At 43.7% G+C, this 17,577-nt stretch overlaps 1 protein-coding gene and 1 long non-coding RNA gene across 2 annotated transcripts in view; one reads left to right on the forward strand and one right to left on the reverse strand.

The window, feature by feature from the left end:
• The window catches only part of IPO7 (importin 7), a 34,565-nt gene extending 33,414 nt beyond the window's left edge, over positions 1–1,151 (reverse strand). Inside the window, exon 1 of the mRNA XM_066551621.1 lies at positions 1,003–1,151. Within this exon, the coding sequence (XP_066407718.1) occupies positions 1,003–1,086 (84 nt within the window). The 5' untranslated portion in view covers positions 1,087–1,151. The remainder of the gene's footprint in view (positions 1–1,002) is intronic.
• A 178-nt stretch (positions 1,152–1,329) lies between these two features.
• Positions 1,330–16,308, forward strand: LOC136558346 (uncharacterized). The gene is made up of 3 exons (XR_010783861.1): positions 1,330–1,587; positions 9,451–9,713; positions 11,684–16,308. It is a non-coding gene; the product is annotated as an uncharacterized lncRNA (long non-coding RNA).
• Positions 16,309–17,577: the final 1,269 nt, after the last annotated feature.

The raw sequence follows: 17,577 nt of genomic DNA on the forward strand, positions 1-17,577 counted from the left end.
TCTGCTCAAGAGCAACAGGGAACATGTTTGTGGAAAAAGCCAACTAAAGGCACCACAAGAGCTGCCATGCAGGCTTATCCTTCACCTCCTCCACCAAGACATCCTCTTTTTAAACCCTAAAACACTTTTGTTCTCCAAATGTCTACAAGCCCCGTGGCTGTCTCTCATCAATAAAGTTTTCATCTACCAGGTGAGGTTAAGTAGAACAAAAATATAATCTTCTTCCAAATCCGAGGTCGCTGGAACTGGGAGCTGCTGGGATGTTACATGCGAGTCTGGCAGGTGAGCGCAGTGCAAGGATGACACACCTGGGCTGGGAACCCTGTCTGCCCCCGTCCCTGGGACACGTGTCCGCATCCACCCAGGAGCACACCTACCCCGGCAGCCCTGCTGAACCCGGGGCCCACGGCATCTGGAACACCAAACACCGCCAGCCTGCCAGATCTGATTCTCAGCTCAGCCCAGGCCATCAGATTCGCTTCTGAACTCAGTCCAGGCCACTCTTACAGGCGGCACTGCTTGCGAAGCGATGGGGCTCTCGCTGCCTCCTTCCCCGCTGCCCAGTTAGTGCTTTCAACACCCAAAGGCTGATGTCGCTTCAGCGGTCCCGGGCAGGGCTGTGTCCAGCGGAGCCACCGAGGGCCTGCACAAGGGCGGTTTTAAACCTCCCTCCGCGATCACCCTTTTCCCGGCTGAGCACGGAGACAATGGAGGCAATTTGTTCCCGCCGAGAGAGGCCGGGGGGCCTCGGCCCTTTTCTGCCGCTGCCCCCCGCCCGAGCAGCCCCGCCCGGCCCCGCTGCCATGTGCGGGGACAATGCACGCCGGGCCCGGCCTGCGGCCGGCGGGACGCGCCCGGCGGGAAGGGGCTGCGGCGGCGGGCGAGCGGGCCCAGGGGCCGGTGGGACCCTCTCCGCCCCCGCCCCGCTCCCCCTCCCACAGGCCGGCCTCGTCCCCGCTCCCCAGCGCCGCGGCCCCGGCCCAGGCCCGGCGGCGCCCTCACCTCGTTGAGCTGTCGCTCGGCGGCTTCGCGCAGCGCCGGGTCCATGGTGCCCCGCAGGGCCTCGATGATGCCGCTGGGGTCCATGGCGGGAGCAGCGCGGAGGGCAGGGGCCGGGGCCGCGCCGAGCGCACATGGACCCGCCGCCTCCAGCGGCCGCCGGCGCGAAAGGAAGAGAGAGCGCCAAGAGCCCGGATAGAGCTGCCCCCGCCGCCGACGGGAGCGACGCCCCTTCCGCCGCCGACGGGAGCGACGCCCTTTCCGCCGCATGGCCCGCCCCACCCCGCCGCGGGGCGCCCCGGGAAATGCAGTCCGGCGGCCGCACCGGCGCTGAGGCATGGCTGGGCACCGGCACCGAGGAGACCGGGACAGGCGGTCTCGGCTCGCACCAGCCCCCTCAGGAGCCGCGGCCCGGCTCGAACCGCCCCGTCACAGGAGCCGCGGTCCCGCACCGGCCGCTCCGAACCGAACCGAGTGAAGTCCTCGGCCCCGCCAACGTTGTAAGGGATCCGTTGTTTTAGCGAAAATCCCTCCCGCATCCGCGTCCCGTTCTCGGAGAGGCTCGTGTGGCTCAGCGAAGAAGGAGGGGTGCGTGGGAATATGGGTTTGCTTTGTCATGGGCATGGGGTGCTGCCGTGCTGGCTTTAGGGTGGTGGGGGAAAAGAGGAGAACAAAAATCCTGAAGATGTGTCAAAAATCAATATAAACGGAGCTGCCGCTCGTGAAAGGTCTAGGAAATGTCTTGTGAGGAGCGGCTGAGGGAGCTGGCGGTGTTTAGCCTGGAGAAATGGAGCCTCAGGCGGGGCCTGACTCCCTGCCCAGCCAGGGCAGGCCCGTCTGTGCTGCTCTGCCGGCAGAGGATCCCAAGAAACATGAGACAGGGGAAATTCAGATTAGATGTTAGAAAAAAATTGCACCGACAGGGTGGGCAGTCAATGGAATAGCTTCTTGCCCAGATTCAAAAGGCATCTGAAAGTGGTGCTGGGTGATGTGGGTTACTGGGTTAGGGGTTACAGGGACAGTGCTGGGTTGGTGGTTGGACGGGCTGATCCTGAAGGTCTCTTCCAACCATGACAATTGCATGATTCAGTGATTCTGGAGGCCTTGGCTCAGTCACAGAGTCATGACTGAACTGCTTAACTTGGTCCTCTGTAAGTCACTTCTGTAAGTCACTTCATCCTACAAGCATTTGAGCACTGAAGTAATTTCACTTCCATGAGTAGTCACGATGAAATGAGCAATGCTATATTTAAGTTAGTGAGTTGTAGAACTTCATTGGCACTATACAGTCATTCACTGTCATGCCTTCATTTGGGGGATGGCATGCAGTGATGTACTTGAAATTTTGGGAGTTATTTTTATGAGAGGAATTTTTTGAACAGTGTGATAAAATCATCAAGAAAAAATTTTCACAAACACCTCATCCTGAAATGACTCTGAAATGTAGGCACATATCAAAGAGAAAAGCAGAAATGCGAATGCAGAAAATAAGAAAATTTAAAAGTGATACAATTTAGAAAGTGCACTATCTCTTTACAGTTAAGTTAGACCATTTCAGGAAATCTAGGCTTATCTAGACTGTCTTTGCAAGTCTACAGACTTGCTTTAGTATATAATTTTCCCAATTTAGTGATTTTTCTATGATCATCACTGGACTAAAACCTGGGTTTCTCAGTTTCTCATGCTGCTGTTTGTTGTTTGGGTTTTTTTTAACATAATGCTAAAAATTATTATTTACACTATGTAGCTTTTTCTTATTACAAGTGTGAAAATGAGCAACTAATTTATGAAACTAAACTGTGAAGCAGCAATGAATGTCTGCTTTCCTGTGTAAGCACAGGAGACATATGGGCCCAGATGACCCAAGTAGCAATGTGGAATAATTTTGGGACATGATGTCATATGCTGTTCTTTTATGAGTTGCTCAGATCTGCAGTCATACTCCAATTCTAGATGTTGCACAAAATGTTTAAAAAAAAAAAAAAGTGAAATACTGTAGGTCCAATACCATTACAAAATGCTGCAACAAAGTCTTTTCCCTGCTTTCCTGTCACGGCACAGATAACAAGATCAAAACTCTTTGTAGCAAAGGAGCAAAGCAATCATGCCCCCAGCCAGGGTGCTAAGCTGATCCAACAACTTATGAAACAGAATGTGTCTTCTCTAAAAATAAAAGTAAGTGCTTCAAAGGGCAGAGGGCTCGTGAGGTGCTGGTTGTGCATAATGCTCTGTGTCAGAGGTACAGATGTGAAATGCTGCAAAGACAAGAATGGGGTGGGAGCCATCATCAGCAAAGCTGCTGTGCCTCTGGAAGCTGTGCCAGAGCTGTTCCTGTTCGGATACAAAAGTGAGGAGGACAAAAAAAAAGTTGTGCAAAAGAATGTGGAAGCATTTGCCCACCCTGAGTAGTCAGAAAAAGAAAACCTTGTATGTCCAGGAATGTTGGCATTGTCCAGGACATTTGTACTTGCACTTTGCTTGCCCAGAAGTAATAACAACAGCTAACTTCACAGCAGGATTAATTGCATAAATGACTCACAGAAAAAAATAAATGCAGGATTCAGTCAAGATGGACATTTCATGTCCACAGGAAGCCAAATTTAGGGGGAAACAACTCTGAGGTTAAAATAGGATTTCTCACACATCTGAACAATTTATCGGTGGGTCACATTTGCTGTGGGTAGTTTAGTTGGAGAGAGATGAAATAGTAAAGCTGAACAAAAACTGACACACCAGCAGTTTGAGTGGAGCAGCCTAAGAGGTGGCAAATGACCTCAAATTACAAGGGACTGGTGAGCTGTGGCATCCTTAACAGTGAAGTTTTGGTTAAATAAATTTACCACTTCCATCAGATACTTTCTTTGAGCAGCATTAGCAGGACAAAAGAGACCTTAAGCCCACCCATCACAGCACAGCAATTGGTGAGGACTTTGGCCAAACCTCTTTAGCAAACAAAGGAGATATGAATCAATATCTTGCAAGATTCAACAAGATGAGTTGATAGAAAAATTTAATTTTGAAGTCAAATTTCAAATCACAAGAGTTAACATTGGAAAGAAGTATGTCCTTTAGCCAGATAAGCCACATCAAATTCTTGGTCTCAGAAGAGAACAAAAAGAAGTGTACGTGCTGCAGCAGGGATTAGCTGCCCAGAGCTGTTCTCTGTTGTGTAGGAATGCTCACAGGCTACCTCAGGCTGCTGTGGGAGAGCAGAGCCTCTCAAATTCTCTCAGAAAGGGCAATGTGGTATTGCACAGGCCTCAAATATTGGATGGAAATCGGTCTCAATTACTCCTGAAGATAAACATGCTCTCCTAGCCTGTCTGTCTTGGGGTTTGCAGTCATGTGTACTTTCCCTGGGAAGCTGGAGCAAAAACAAAGACAATGTTTGTCAGCTTTAATAAAGTAATGTGCTCCTTGGAGCTGGCTGTGGAGCACTGCTTGGCCTGTGTGCCTTTCTGGGGTACCATTCTCTCTACTGTCACTGAAAAGCCAGAAATCAGATATAAAGACAGCACAGCTACCAAAGATCACCACATTTGGGTGCATTTACCAGATGTTGCTAAAGAATCGTGCATACATTTTTTATGCCATCTACATATTCCAAAAAAAGAAAAAACCAAACCAAAACCCAAAGACAGTAACTGATAAATGCTGCTATCAGCTGTTCTGTGCTGGAACAGATTTGACAGCAACCAAATTAACTCCAGCTATGCAGAGCATATTCCTGCATCAACAGCATTCCAAATGTCAACCTAGGATTTAGGAAAAAAAAAAATACTTGCACATGAAGATAATTAACCAGTCCTACAGATCCAAAGGGAGTTTGGACAGGAATGAGTGGATGAATCACCAACACCGAAAGTTATTGTGAAACTGCTTTTGATAAATCAAAGATGGCAACAGGAAGAAAAAGGTATGCACAGAAATATTGTGCTGATATGCAAAGTATGGAAAGAACTATTTCTATTAATCTTTTTTTAAAAGCTGAAATGGGATTAAAATATGAAACTACAAAATGAAACATGCTAGTCAACATATTTTGGTGTAAAATCATCAAACAAATGTGATTGTTTGAGAAGTTCTCTGGTTTGGCTGGAGTATGAAATAAATACCTTTCTTTGCTTTAAAATATGATAGTAGGCTATGACCCTGAGCACACACTGAAGGGACTGAGAACTGGCTAAATTGCAATTCTCAGTTAAAAGGGACTAAGTGAAGAGTGATTATTTAAAGGGCCAATTTTCTACTGATACCACTAGCAGACTCTATTTGGTACTTTAGGCAGTTTTGAAATAAATACAAAAATCACTGCAGATCTTTGTGAGAATGATGTAAGATTAGCAAAGCAATCCTGTGTGAATGGGACAGGAGTGTAACTTGAAAAAGAAACAGAAATGCACTTTAACACAGCCAAATGTGAAGTTACACATAAAAAACCAGAAAATGAAAGATTGGAAGGATCAGGGATACAATGGGCATGCAGGTTGGCATGAGCTCCCAGCAGGATGTTGTGGCAAAACCACAATTTTTGAGTTGAAAACAGCTGTCTGAAGAGGGGGAGTGGGAAGTGGTTTGTCCCTCCCTCTGGTGGGGAGAGATGGATGTTCATTGCCAGAGAAAAACACCAGCATTTATGGTTTTTAAGCATTTACAAATTGGAATGCATGAAATACCCCCAAAAGTTGTTTGAGATGAAGAGTCTATTCTCCTCGTCTGTCTGAGACCTACTTGAAATGTCCAGTTAGGTTTAAAACAAAGATGTGAGGGGTCTTGGTTGCAGTTTGTCACTACAATTGTGCTGAGGTGAAACAGAGATTTAGCAGGCAGAGGAAGGGAGGTTCCTTGCAGAGTCCCTGATCTGGGGCTGGCTCCAGCCAAAGGAGCAGGATGCCATTGCATGCCCAGCTCATGGTTTCACAGCTCCCTTTAATCTCCTTTAGTCAGCTGGGAGTTGGCTTTACCCTTGAGGAGAACTTTGCTGAAATTTCTTCAGCATTTTTTTTTCATGAGGAAGGCACTACTCTCCTTGCTTCACCCCACCAAAAACCCCAGGAGCCATCCCCACCCCCCAGCCAGATGGCAAGGCTGGAGCAGATGCTAAACCCTGTATCCAAACAGGTTTCCCAGGGGACAGATGCTGAAAACAAGATTCAGCCATTAGCTGGTGGAAGTGTCTGCAAGTGGAACAGCAGGAGTAGCAAGGCTGAGATGGAGCAGCAAAGAAACAGTTGCTGTAATTCAGCCAGGGTTATTAAGGTCCTGAGGAAATGTCAAAGAGATAGAGCTTTCTTAGAGCTTTAGATCAATAGTTTATAAAAAAAAATAAAAACACCTCAACAAACTACCAAAACCAGGAAATAGAAAAATCTCTGATGTGTGATTCTTCTGAGATCAGAAAAACTGGACATCTTGTTAAACATCTCTCAAAGATGCAGGAGTCCCTCATCAATTCTTATTTTTATCAGTTAACTCTGGACAGCAAGTTGAGGAAAAAGAGAAAGATCAGGAAGACAGTAGTGGGTACTGAACATCTCTTTAGTGAATAAAGTTGTAAGAGGAGCAAATGTCTAACAGGTGAAACTAGAGAGTCACTGAAGAAAATTCCCAGTGGCACTAATTGGTACTTTCTTTTCTCCAAGTGAGCCTGGGTGCAGTTCTGGAAGATATGTTTTAGTGAAAACACAAGCTGTGCTTCAGTCAAACCAACAAGCTTAGGGCTTTAATAAAAAACATGTGCATAAACCTTGAACAGGATGCTGGACTAGATGATGTGATGATGAAGTGCACAGTACTTTGGGTTTTGCTGTTTACTGTCAGGTTGGATCTGTCTGCTCCGAAGGCTGGGTTTGCACTGTGTGGAAGTGCAGCTAGTCCAGCCCACAGCCTGCTTCAGGCCCTGTGTGACAGACAGAGGAGCAGGAGTGTCTGTAACCTACGGCAGTTCCTCCTCCCCCTCCTCCCTCTTGCTCTGTTTTTCACCCTGTATGTTTATATTTCACAGCCCTGAGGGAAAATGCCACTTAGAGAGCTGCAGCATGGTGGATTTGTGACACCCTGGAGAGATAAGCAGCAGACAGCAACTGGTATCTGTGGCATTAAGATGACACTCACACTTCATGCTTTTTTTCACACTTTTGATACAGTTGCACAGGCACAGAAGTTACAAAGGCATCAGTGGAATTGGTTATACTGTTTTGAAATGAAAACTCAATGAAAACTCTGTGCTGAGGATCACAGGATTACAGTGTGACCTCAGAATAATGCCTGTGATCATGGTGTTCTCCAAGAATATCTCTTTAAATGCATGATGGGACTTGGTTTATTTTGTTTTTGCAAGGAAACAAGTATGTCCTTTCTTTACTGTTCCTTAAATAGGACTGCAAACTTATTTATTTTTTTTATGATTGCTCAAATGGACAGCTGTGAATCCAATGTAACATTGACTTTACATTTTGAGGAAGCAAATGGAAAGAAAATTTAAGTATAAGGGGTGTATATCTATGAATTAGGGTTCAAGCAGATATTGATTTTTAAAACACAAGCTTTCTAATGCAGTTTTTACAGCCAAGATGCAACAATAAACTGGAATTGTTCAGAAAGAATTGTGAAAATAATCAAGCTGTGGAACAGGCAAAAATTTCCAGAACTTCTGAAGAGTAAAAAAGGATATTTAAGCTATAACTTTAATTGTATAATTAAATATGTGTGCGAGGCTTATGCAGGCTATATGTAATTTATCAAGCTATAATATTTCATTCAATTTAATAAGACAGAGAGTTCTGTTTAGAATAATTTTAGTCTTTATAATCCCATCCTTTTTCCATTTAGATTGATTCAATAATGAGTACAGTAGAACAGGATTTTATTCTATTAAAAATTCACTCAGAATAAATTCCCAGCACCTAGGGAGAGCTTTTCATATGCAAGGAGCTACAAACACACATTAAGAATTTCAGTAATCTAGCAGCACAGCGCTCGGTGTGTGACCTCATGCAGTCACACAACTGCAGGCAGTGCCTCCAGGACACACCTGTGTTTGGGAAGTGTGCCAGCCTGGCTCCTCAGGAGCCTGTGAGGCATTTCACATCTGTTAAAATGATTGACTTCTGGTGATGGCCACTGCCTTAACTGTACACTTGGGATTTATTATAAAAATGAAAGCACATTTTGGTTGTGCTGGCATGGTACATTATTCTTTTTTCTTACTTTTTCATCTTTTCTCATCTGTCTTTCCCTCTGTCCTTTCTAAACTTGAGGAGACAAAGCAAAGTACTCAGAGTAAAGTTTCTGGATTTCTGCATAGCACAGGGGGAACAGGGAGATAGAAAAGGAGTAATTTATGCAGGAAAGGTGTAAAACCACTTTGGTGGCTCTGCAGAATATACAGCTGAGGTGATCCTAGCTGTGTTAGCAGCAGAGGTGAAGAACTGGAGCTGCAGAGCCAAGTGTGTTTCTTGGGTCTGGCTGCAAAGGGAGGAGACTGACTGAGGCAGGGTGAATTCTCTGTCTGCTCAAGAGGAAGCTCAGTGAAGGCAGACATCACAGAAAGACCCAGAGGCACACAAGGAAGTGCTCACAGCTCTCTGGGAGAAAAACTGAGATGAGATACAGAGTTTGTGAGCAGCAAGTAAGCCAGCAAGTTTATGTAAAAGTACTAAAATAAATATGCTTTGCTGTTTGAGTCCTGATTCATTAAGTGAATCATAGCTTTTGATACACTTTTAAAATAAATAACATTTCATAAAACTTACTTTTTCATGAAACTACTTTGCTATTAGAAATATTTCTATAAATCATAAGTCTTAGATAGCTGCTTATGTTAAAGGAGTCAAAAATAACAAAATTAGGATTGACAAACATGGAGATACCCTAGATAAAACAAAGATAAATAACAGAATTTGAGTGTATTAAAAATACATTTTTATAAAACAAAATTATCTTAATTTTCTTTTACTTGTATTTAAGAGGTTATCAAATTAGCACTTTTATTGGGACACTCATAGTTTTTATTCTTTGCAAAGCTATACATATTGCTGTCCAAAAGGGTTTTCTATTTGGTTATATTGTTTTAAATACCAGTGTTTTCTGATGTGACAAAAGCAGTCATAGCTGGAATGTGCAAACATAGGACTTATGCTGACCTTTGTGTAAATTGCTAAAGAAATACAGATATGAAAAGGAGTGATGAAATTGCTAATACTCCAGCTGTGCAGAGGTCTGTGTTTCCTGGTGACTGTGGGTGCACCACTAATTGTTTATGTAGAGCAACAGGTGGAACAGCAGGAGCAGCTGCTCACAGATCCCCACTCCTGTGCCTTCCAGGCCACGGGCAGCCAACAGCTGGATTGAAATTCCAGTACCTGCAGCAGCAAGGCAGGGCAGGAAACACGAGAAATGTATTGCCAGTGCCCATGTCTTTGTCTGAACAAGCCTCTGTGTCTTTTCCAGGTGTTTTGTGAAGTGACAAGGTGGAAAATGCCTGCCCCTCATTTCACCTTTGGCAGGCACATGACTGATGCGTGCAGGACAACATCATGTTCTGAGGAGAGCTGGGAGCTGTGTCAGCTTCTCTGGGCGCTCCTCGTAATCTTTGACCCCTGCTTGGCAGCATCCATCCCTCTGTCCCACTCCTGGCCTTTCCTGAGCTCAAGGGATTCCTCACTTCAGAATGTGAAATGGATTTGCATTCATGTTTCTGTCGGGTTGACAAGGTAAAATCATGAATTGCTATAACTAAATCAAGGTTAGAGTTTATTAAAGCATTTGGATGCTATTGTATTGCCAGTACAACGAGTAATTCCACACAAAAATCAAAGACGCTGGTTCAGCTGCAGTAAGGATTTCTACAGAATAGTGCCACACCAGCTTCTTGTGGTTATTATAACCCCACTTATCAGTCTTCCTGATAAGTGTCCTTTTATTTTCTCCATGTTAGTCTTGCTCATTCAGCAATGATTACATCATATTAGTTCATAATGTCTTACTGAAGCACCTGACACTTCTTTTCTGCAGTCACTGGTTTTAGCCAATTTTGTTGCAGGGAACAGGCCAAAAAGCTGATCCTGTAGTTTATCCATAGGAAAAAGGGAACTGCTATTTCATGCAGTAGAAAACATGCAAATCTCTTTATTGGTATTTGTAGATCTGGATTTCTTCATTCAGCCCAGGTATCTGACAGGAAACTTGTCTAGGACTGGGTGGATAATGTTCAAAATTGAAATGGTTTCCCTCACAGAACTGCCTTAGGTGAAAAGAGTCAATTCTTATCAGACCATCCCCATTTAATCTCTTATCCTGATTAACAACTGATTTTGTGATGCTCATTTAGTATGATAGTAAGTGCTACCAGTGATATTATAGCTTTTTCAATTAATTTGATAATTTCCCTTAGGAATACACATACAGCAAATAGTTTCTGTGAATGTTGGCAGCTTTTCTAAAATATTTCAATTAAATCACATTTTCACCCTTCTGATATTGCTCTGAATTTTAATTTTTTTCCATTGCAGACTACTGGTTTAATGATGACGTGAATCTATTTCTTAAAAACTAACTGTGGGTGTGGCTGCATACAGCAAGGGTTTGTTCCTTGTGAACTGGTTATTGCCCACTCTTTATGGCTGTTTTCTGCAAGCACTTAGACCTTGGAGGTCAGATCAGGACAACACTGAGCACTCTCACTGCAGACATTTTGTACCTCACAGAAAAAGCAGCCTCGATGAAAATACGGCGTGACATTTGTACACATTATGATTAGACCATGCATTCTTAAATTGTCAATTGTGAAATGCATTGTTACAGGAAAAAAAATTTCTTCCCTTCTAATTTCAAATACAATTCATGCAATTTATCTGAAGTTGCAAGAAATCCTTACAATATGGGAAATATTTAGAAGTTCTAAACTTTTTCTCTGGAAGTTTTGCTTTTTTTTAAAGTAAAGCTGAATATTCTTACTTTTCTTTTATTCTGCTTTCTTCTACAAAGAAAGTGTTTCACACTCCCATTTTACCTAAACACACTTTCCCATCTTTCTTTCCCTATCAGACTCGTTCTGCATTTTTTTTCCCAAATCAAGTGTCTATCATATCACTTTTTCCCCAGATATTTGCTGGTCTGCACTTCCAAAGGTCCAAAATTTTTCTTCTATCTTAAAGGAGTCAGAAAAGAATTTTTCTATCAAAAGCAAGGATCCTCTTCAGCAACAAAAGCAACTGTGCTTGTGAGCACAAGCAGGGAACAGCTTGGATTGGCCAGCTGCTATAATTTGGGGTTCATTGGTGAAAAGGAGAGATTCAGAAGCAGCACGAAAAACAGCAGCACTTCAAACTGTCAGTGTGGGATGAAGGTTGATTAAACCATGTCCCTGATGTTTCCTCATCTAGCTTATTTCTTAAAATTAGAGGACAGAGTTAGAACCTTAAATCAGGGCAAATTGAAATAAAAGGAAGCTTTCTTTAGCACAGTGCAGCCAACTGACAGTCAACAACAAAATGCAGAAAGGAAATGTCAATAGACAGTTGCAATGATATTTTTAAGAACCTAGCAGCAAGAGGAGATCATTCAGGTCCTGATGAGTTCCAGCAGGAGATTCCACTTGGGCCTTTTGAGGACAGTAGAAAAAGCAGCTTAAAACCCACTTGATTGCACTCTGCAGCATTAATTTCTGTCATTACTCCAGCAGATCAGACATGGTCAAAGCTACACACCCCAGCATGTGTTCAACACTGGGAGGTGGCCTGAAGCTGATTCTCCAGACCAACAATCTTTGGTTTAACTGAGCTGAAACTTCAATTCCACATTTGTAAGAGCAGAATCTGTAATGGCATCTAAAGAAAAATTAAAATGGGTCTTTGTTCAGATTAAGGGTGGTGTTTTTATCAGCATGGAATAACCTATATTTGGAAACTTTTGCCCTCCAGATAGATATGTCCAGCTACATCGCTGCTGTAGATTAGGAGTCCTTGAAGGAACATACTCCTCTTAGCAAGAATATTTGAATTTTCAGCTATGTTAGTATAAACTCAGCTTCAGACAGGGTATAAATCTGATCATTACGTTTAATCCCACCCTAGCATTAAATATGAATCATGACTAATGGGTGTATGTCAGGATAAGGGCCTGTGCCTTCCCTGCACAGAAATTTACAACTGTGATCGTTATCACAAGCAATAAACACCAGCTTATAAATACCTCAGCTGCAGAGCAGAGCTGCGTGGCTGAAGCCTTGTGCAGCTGCCTTTGGGTCAAGCAAGGACTCTCCCTGCAGCTCCACATCCCACTCTCCTCTCCTGCTCCCTCCCTTTTGGCCTCCCCTGACCGTGCTCTGTTCTCTTGTGCTCTGTGTGGGCTCTGCTCTGCTCCACAGGTACCCCCAAGAGCTTTGAAGGAGACTCTCAGCTGGAATAAGGTGCCAGGAATATTTTATTGCTTTGCAAATATTTTTGCTTCCCTTCCTACCTATCTTAAAGAGTTGACATTGTCTGAGTTCTTCGACATATTTGCTGCTTGAACCCATTCCCAGAACTCAGATGCTGTAAATTGGTTACAAAGACTAAGTTGGTTATTACTGCCAGGAGGACACCTGAGATTCCTTGTACTGTGATGAAAAGTCCCTCTTTTATTGGTATTTTTAGTAAGAGATTTGACTTTTTAGAGAAAGTGCTTTCCAAGGCTGGGAAAAAAAATAAAATTAGAAGTAAGGTCTCTGAAAGTTGGAACTACATTTAAGGAACCTGACAGAGCTTTCATGTTCCTCATTTGGGGTGGCATAAGATTATTACAGGGTATGTTTCACTCTTAAATTGCAGGAAGACAAAATAACCTTTAATTCCTGGTTTTTGCATTCAAATAGAGGATATGAGCAGACTGACCAGAAAAGTTTCTTTCCCTGTTTCATGTACTCCACTGACACATGCAATAGGGAAAAAAAAAAAAGAAGCTGGCTGTTAAAGAGGATCTATTAACTGTTAATTAGGAACAAGAGGTGCATCAGAATTGAGAATCTGGCTCTTATTTTTACTACTTGGAATAGAAACATCATAGTTATCTGTTTTACTGTGTTCCTAAGTAATTAAGCAATAGTGAAAACAGGTGCACACTATTAAAAAACTGCACTTTGTACATTTGTACATTAATCTGTGTACAGTGTATTGTCTGTACATATGTGCAGTATGTAGCCAAAATGTACATAAAATGGACAATAGGACTCAAGAAACATACTTTCTATAAAAAAATACCAGGAGAGAAACAAATCTGAATACTTATGATCCCTGAGCTCAGATTCAACTCATTTTAATGCATACAAGATCTGCTCTCACTTGCTGTTTAGTAATTTTTTCAGCTTCTGTCCTTGAGCACTGACTTTTATAAATAAAAGCTTTCATTAACTCTCCTTTGGTCTCCAAGAAACTTTTAATCCTTCATTCACACAAACAGCTACAAATAAGTGCTCATTTCTATTTATCTCACTTGTTGGTGACATTTTTTATTAATTTTGATCAATACATTTGCATTCTACCCCGAGTTGTCTCCTGTGCAGCTGGTTATTCTCCAGTTACATCCCCAGACCCCTCACTGCCCTCACTGTACGTGATCAAAGTATGAGCTCAGTAAAACACACCAGCCCCCCCCCCCCTCCAAGCACACAGGTTTATTTGGTTTAAATGGGAATTTAGATAGAATGACAATAAATGTTTGAGGTTTAATTTCTTGCCATATTTATACAAAATAAAAATGCCAAAACAATGCAGTTTGCTTTGTGGTGGTCAAAAATAAGACAGTAATATGGGGGGAATGGGTTCTGAATCTGTACTTCTCACGAAATTATACATAAGATTTTGTTGTTGATTAATGTTTCTGGTTGTTATCATTTCCAGCTAGAAGCTCTCAGGAGCAGGATCACTCTCAGTCTCTCATCCTCCTTCTCTTGCTGACAATTAGCATGACAGTCCACAAAGCATCAGCAGTGTCAGTGCCTCAGCCGTGTGACATGGGCTCTATCAGTCCACCTAGGAGTGATTTAGAAAAGAGGCAAACACAAATTTCTGTGCTGAGGGAAGACAACTCTTTCAGTCTGACAGAAATAAAGCATTTCATCCAGCCACCCCCAGAAGGAAGTGACTTCATGGAGCTGACCACTTAGCTGCTGCCCTGACAGATGTCGATCTATTTCTATTTCGTTACTTTCCACCAGGTCAGAAAAACTTTTTTCTTTTTGGTTCACAGATATTTTGAAAGAACTCATACTCTGAGTTTAAGGTGTATATTCCAAAATCCATTTCATATAAAGCTTTTGGCCCATTCATTCTCTAGCCTCTAAGTACAGAGAGAGAGTGCTGCTCCCACTGATAAAATCTCTGAGCAAACTCCAGCTGGAGACTGGAGTCCTCCTCTCATTTCTCTGCTGGACAAAGCATTCTGCAGTGTGTGTTCCCTGCTAGCTGGGGATGCTCCAGAGACAGGGCAGGTTTTGAGCTGTTAAGTTATACATTATATACAGGGGATGCTTTATACACAATGAGAGTAAATCTGTTTTCAGTCCCTAGCTATGGTTCCCAGTGTGCTGTGGAGTGAAGCTGTTCCTGGCAGTCCTGATCTCAACCATGAGTCAAAAGTTTCCTTGATACTCACTGAGTTCCAGCTACCAAAACTCTTTATCCTCTGAACACATACAGGGTGTAGCCTACGGCAGTATTTTTCATTCTTTGCCTTCTTTCCAGTAAGTAAATCTAACTTATTCTTTTAAATAGAGTTCCTGAATTATTTCACTTACAGAATGAGCCCCAAAGAACATTCCCCAGACATGTCCTTTTTTTCTTCCTGAGTGAGTGCAGAGGTTCTGCTGACATTTGTTAGGTGTGGACATCTTTGTAGGGGACTATTCAAATTATCAGCAGATACTAAGCACTGCTGACAATTTCAAAGTTTAGTGAAATAGACAACACATTCACACCAGCAGCACCCCCTAGCAAGGGGACCAAGAACAGTGAAGAACAGTTTAAGAGTCTGCTGCTAGTTCAGTCCAACAAATATAATTTGTGCAGTACATATCAACTGCAATGTGAGCTAGCTAATGAATCCTTAAATTTCACTCTGGCAGCAATTCAGAGAGCTGGGGCTCCCTAAAAGTGAGGGGATTAGAGTTATCTTCTCTATTTTTAATGAGACATATACTAACACTGTGAGCTTCCTGCAGAATCAGCATCCTGGGAATCATCTGCAGGCCATGTGCTTTCTACTAAATGGAAGGGGAAACACAGAGCAAATCTATATTGTTGAAATTGCTTGTTGGGCATTTCACAGTGGTGTCTTGGACAGGGGAACTGCAGAGAGTTCAGCAAGAATCAGAAGTTGCTTGGCCTGTGTGTCAGTTCCCCTGCAGCTGGGTTACACACAGGGGCTACACAATACAGAGCAGGTTAATTAGAAATGAGACATCCCCTGGAGCAGGCTCTGCCCAGCTCCATGGCTCTGAGTGCCTACTGAACAACAACCACACCAAACTGGGATTGATACCCCACTGAATGAACAATCCACCTCACCAAAATGAGGCATGGCCCTTGCAGCATTTAGCATCTACAGTTTTAAATTGTGGTACTTATTTTATTTATGTTTTTCAGTCTGCCTCTTTCCTCTTCTGTTTCAGGATGACTTGGTAAAGATTCCTCTGCATAATAATCTGGTTTCTGATTTTGCTTCCAACATTCTTCAGTTTAGTATCTATTTGATGCTTTGTCAGAAGTTAGAGAGGAAAGAAGTCCCAGTGTTTGAATAATTTTACCTGGAGTTTCAGAAGTAATAACCAAAAAGAGATGACAAACATGATGTGCATTTACAATAGGGGGAAAAGTGCCATTTTCTACAGTGTCAGCAACTCCCATCTTGCTAGTATGTACAATTTTCTAGTGAAAGGGTTTGAAAAAACAAAGGACTCCCTCATCTGGCATCAATGCCCAGAGCAGCAAGTTCACAGACCTAACTGGCTTCTCAGGGCATTGAATTCCTGATTTATCGATTGCAAATATTAAGAGCTAATGACATGATTTAATGAAATAACTTTAAATAATTTAATTCTAAAAGAAATAAATTCTGAGTAAATTATAGCTTCCCATGGAATTTGCTCATGATTTGAAGCTTTATGTGGAATCTGACCACAATTTATAGCTTGGATTATTTCCTGCCACTGGATTTGGCAGGGACTGTACTTGTGTAATAGCATATTAGACTATTTAGATCTTAAATGAATCATCAACTTCCTGTAACACCAGCGAGTTTTGTACACATAGCAATAAAGCCATGCTTTGGAGAGCTCTGCTGTGTGCTGGTCTGCATCTACCTCACGGCTTTGGGAACATCTGTGATCTTGGGAAACTCGACCTGTAAATACCATTGCTGTGAAACAACTGATCTGCTGGGTCCTGTATCAGCAATTTAACAGCTCTTGAGTCATGGTGTAAAGGTGGAGGAATCAGACAAACGAGGCTGAAGTAAAATCTCAGTGTCCAGCTCTCCCAGGAGAGCTTCCTTTTCACAAGACCCTGAGGAAAGGTTTGACATTTATAAGCAGACACAGCTGGAAAAGAGACGAGGGGGAGCCACAGTGGCTCCATCAGCCAACCCGAAGGTTGTGCAATGTGCTGTCCGCAGGGTTCAGGGCTCTCCCTGGAGAACTCTCCCTGTAACACTCTGTGCTGCCCGGGCGCTTGGAAGGCTCCGGGATCTGCTGCTGCCAGAAGGTCGCAGAGGAAAAGGTGCTTCGAGGTCGCATTCGGCTTGAAGGCCACGGAATCTGGGAACGCTGGGACGTGCCCTTCTGGCTCTTCTGCGGGATTTCAAGCGTTCTTACTGACAGGAACGGACGTGAGGAAAATTGCGGGGCTGATAGAGGAATTTTCCTTCTTCCCGGCAAATAGGCTTTCTTTTCGAACGAGAGGAACAAACGCAACAAGGTTCCCCCTTTCCTGGAAGCCCGGCACTGCTCCAGCGCCAGAGGCACCGAGGGGCTCCCGCCTCCCGCTCCCTGAGGGGAGATGCCGCTCCCTTCGCTGGTGTAAAGCCATTACCGAGGGGAAAGGGGCTCGCAGACGGGATAAAGCAGCTTTATCCCGCTGCTCTGTGGCACGATCGACGCTGCAGTGTGGCCAGGGAAGGGAAACGAAGCTGGGGAAGGGTCAGGAGCGCAAGTCCTGTGGGGAGCGGCTGAGGGAGCTGGGGGCCTGGAAAAAGGAGTCTCCGGCGGGACCTATGGCTCTGCAAATGCCGGAAAGGAGGGTGTGGCCGGGCAGGGTCGGGTTCTTCTCCCAGGAAAGCAGCGACAGGACAAGAGAACACAGCCTATAGAACTTCTCCTCGTGTGCCAGGGGAGGTTCAGGTTGGACATCAGGAGGAATTTCTTCACAGAAGAGGTGATTAGACACTGGAATGACTGCCCACGAACGTGGTGGAGTCACTGTCCCTGCAGGTGTTCAAGGAACCACTGGACGTGGCACTAAGTGCCATGGTCTAGTCGACACGGCGGTGTTCGGTCACAGGTCGGACTCAATGATCTCAGAGGCCTTCCCCAACCAAATTCCTGGG

The sequence above is a fragment of the Molothrus aeneus genome, chromosome 6 (genome assembly GCF_037042795.1).
Source record: "Molothrus aeneus isolate 106 chromosome 6, BPBGC_Maene_1.0, whole genome shotgun sequence".
Lineage (NCBI taxonomy): Eukaryota > Metazoa > Chordata > Aves > Passeriformes > Icteridae > Molothrus > Molothrus aeneus.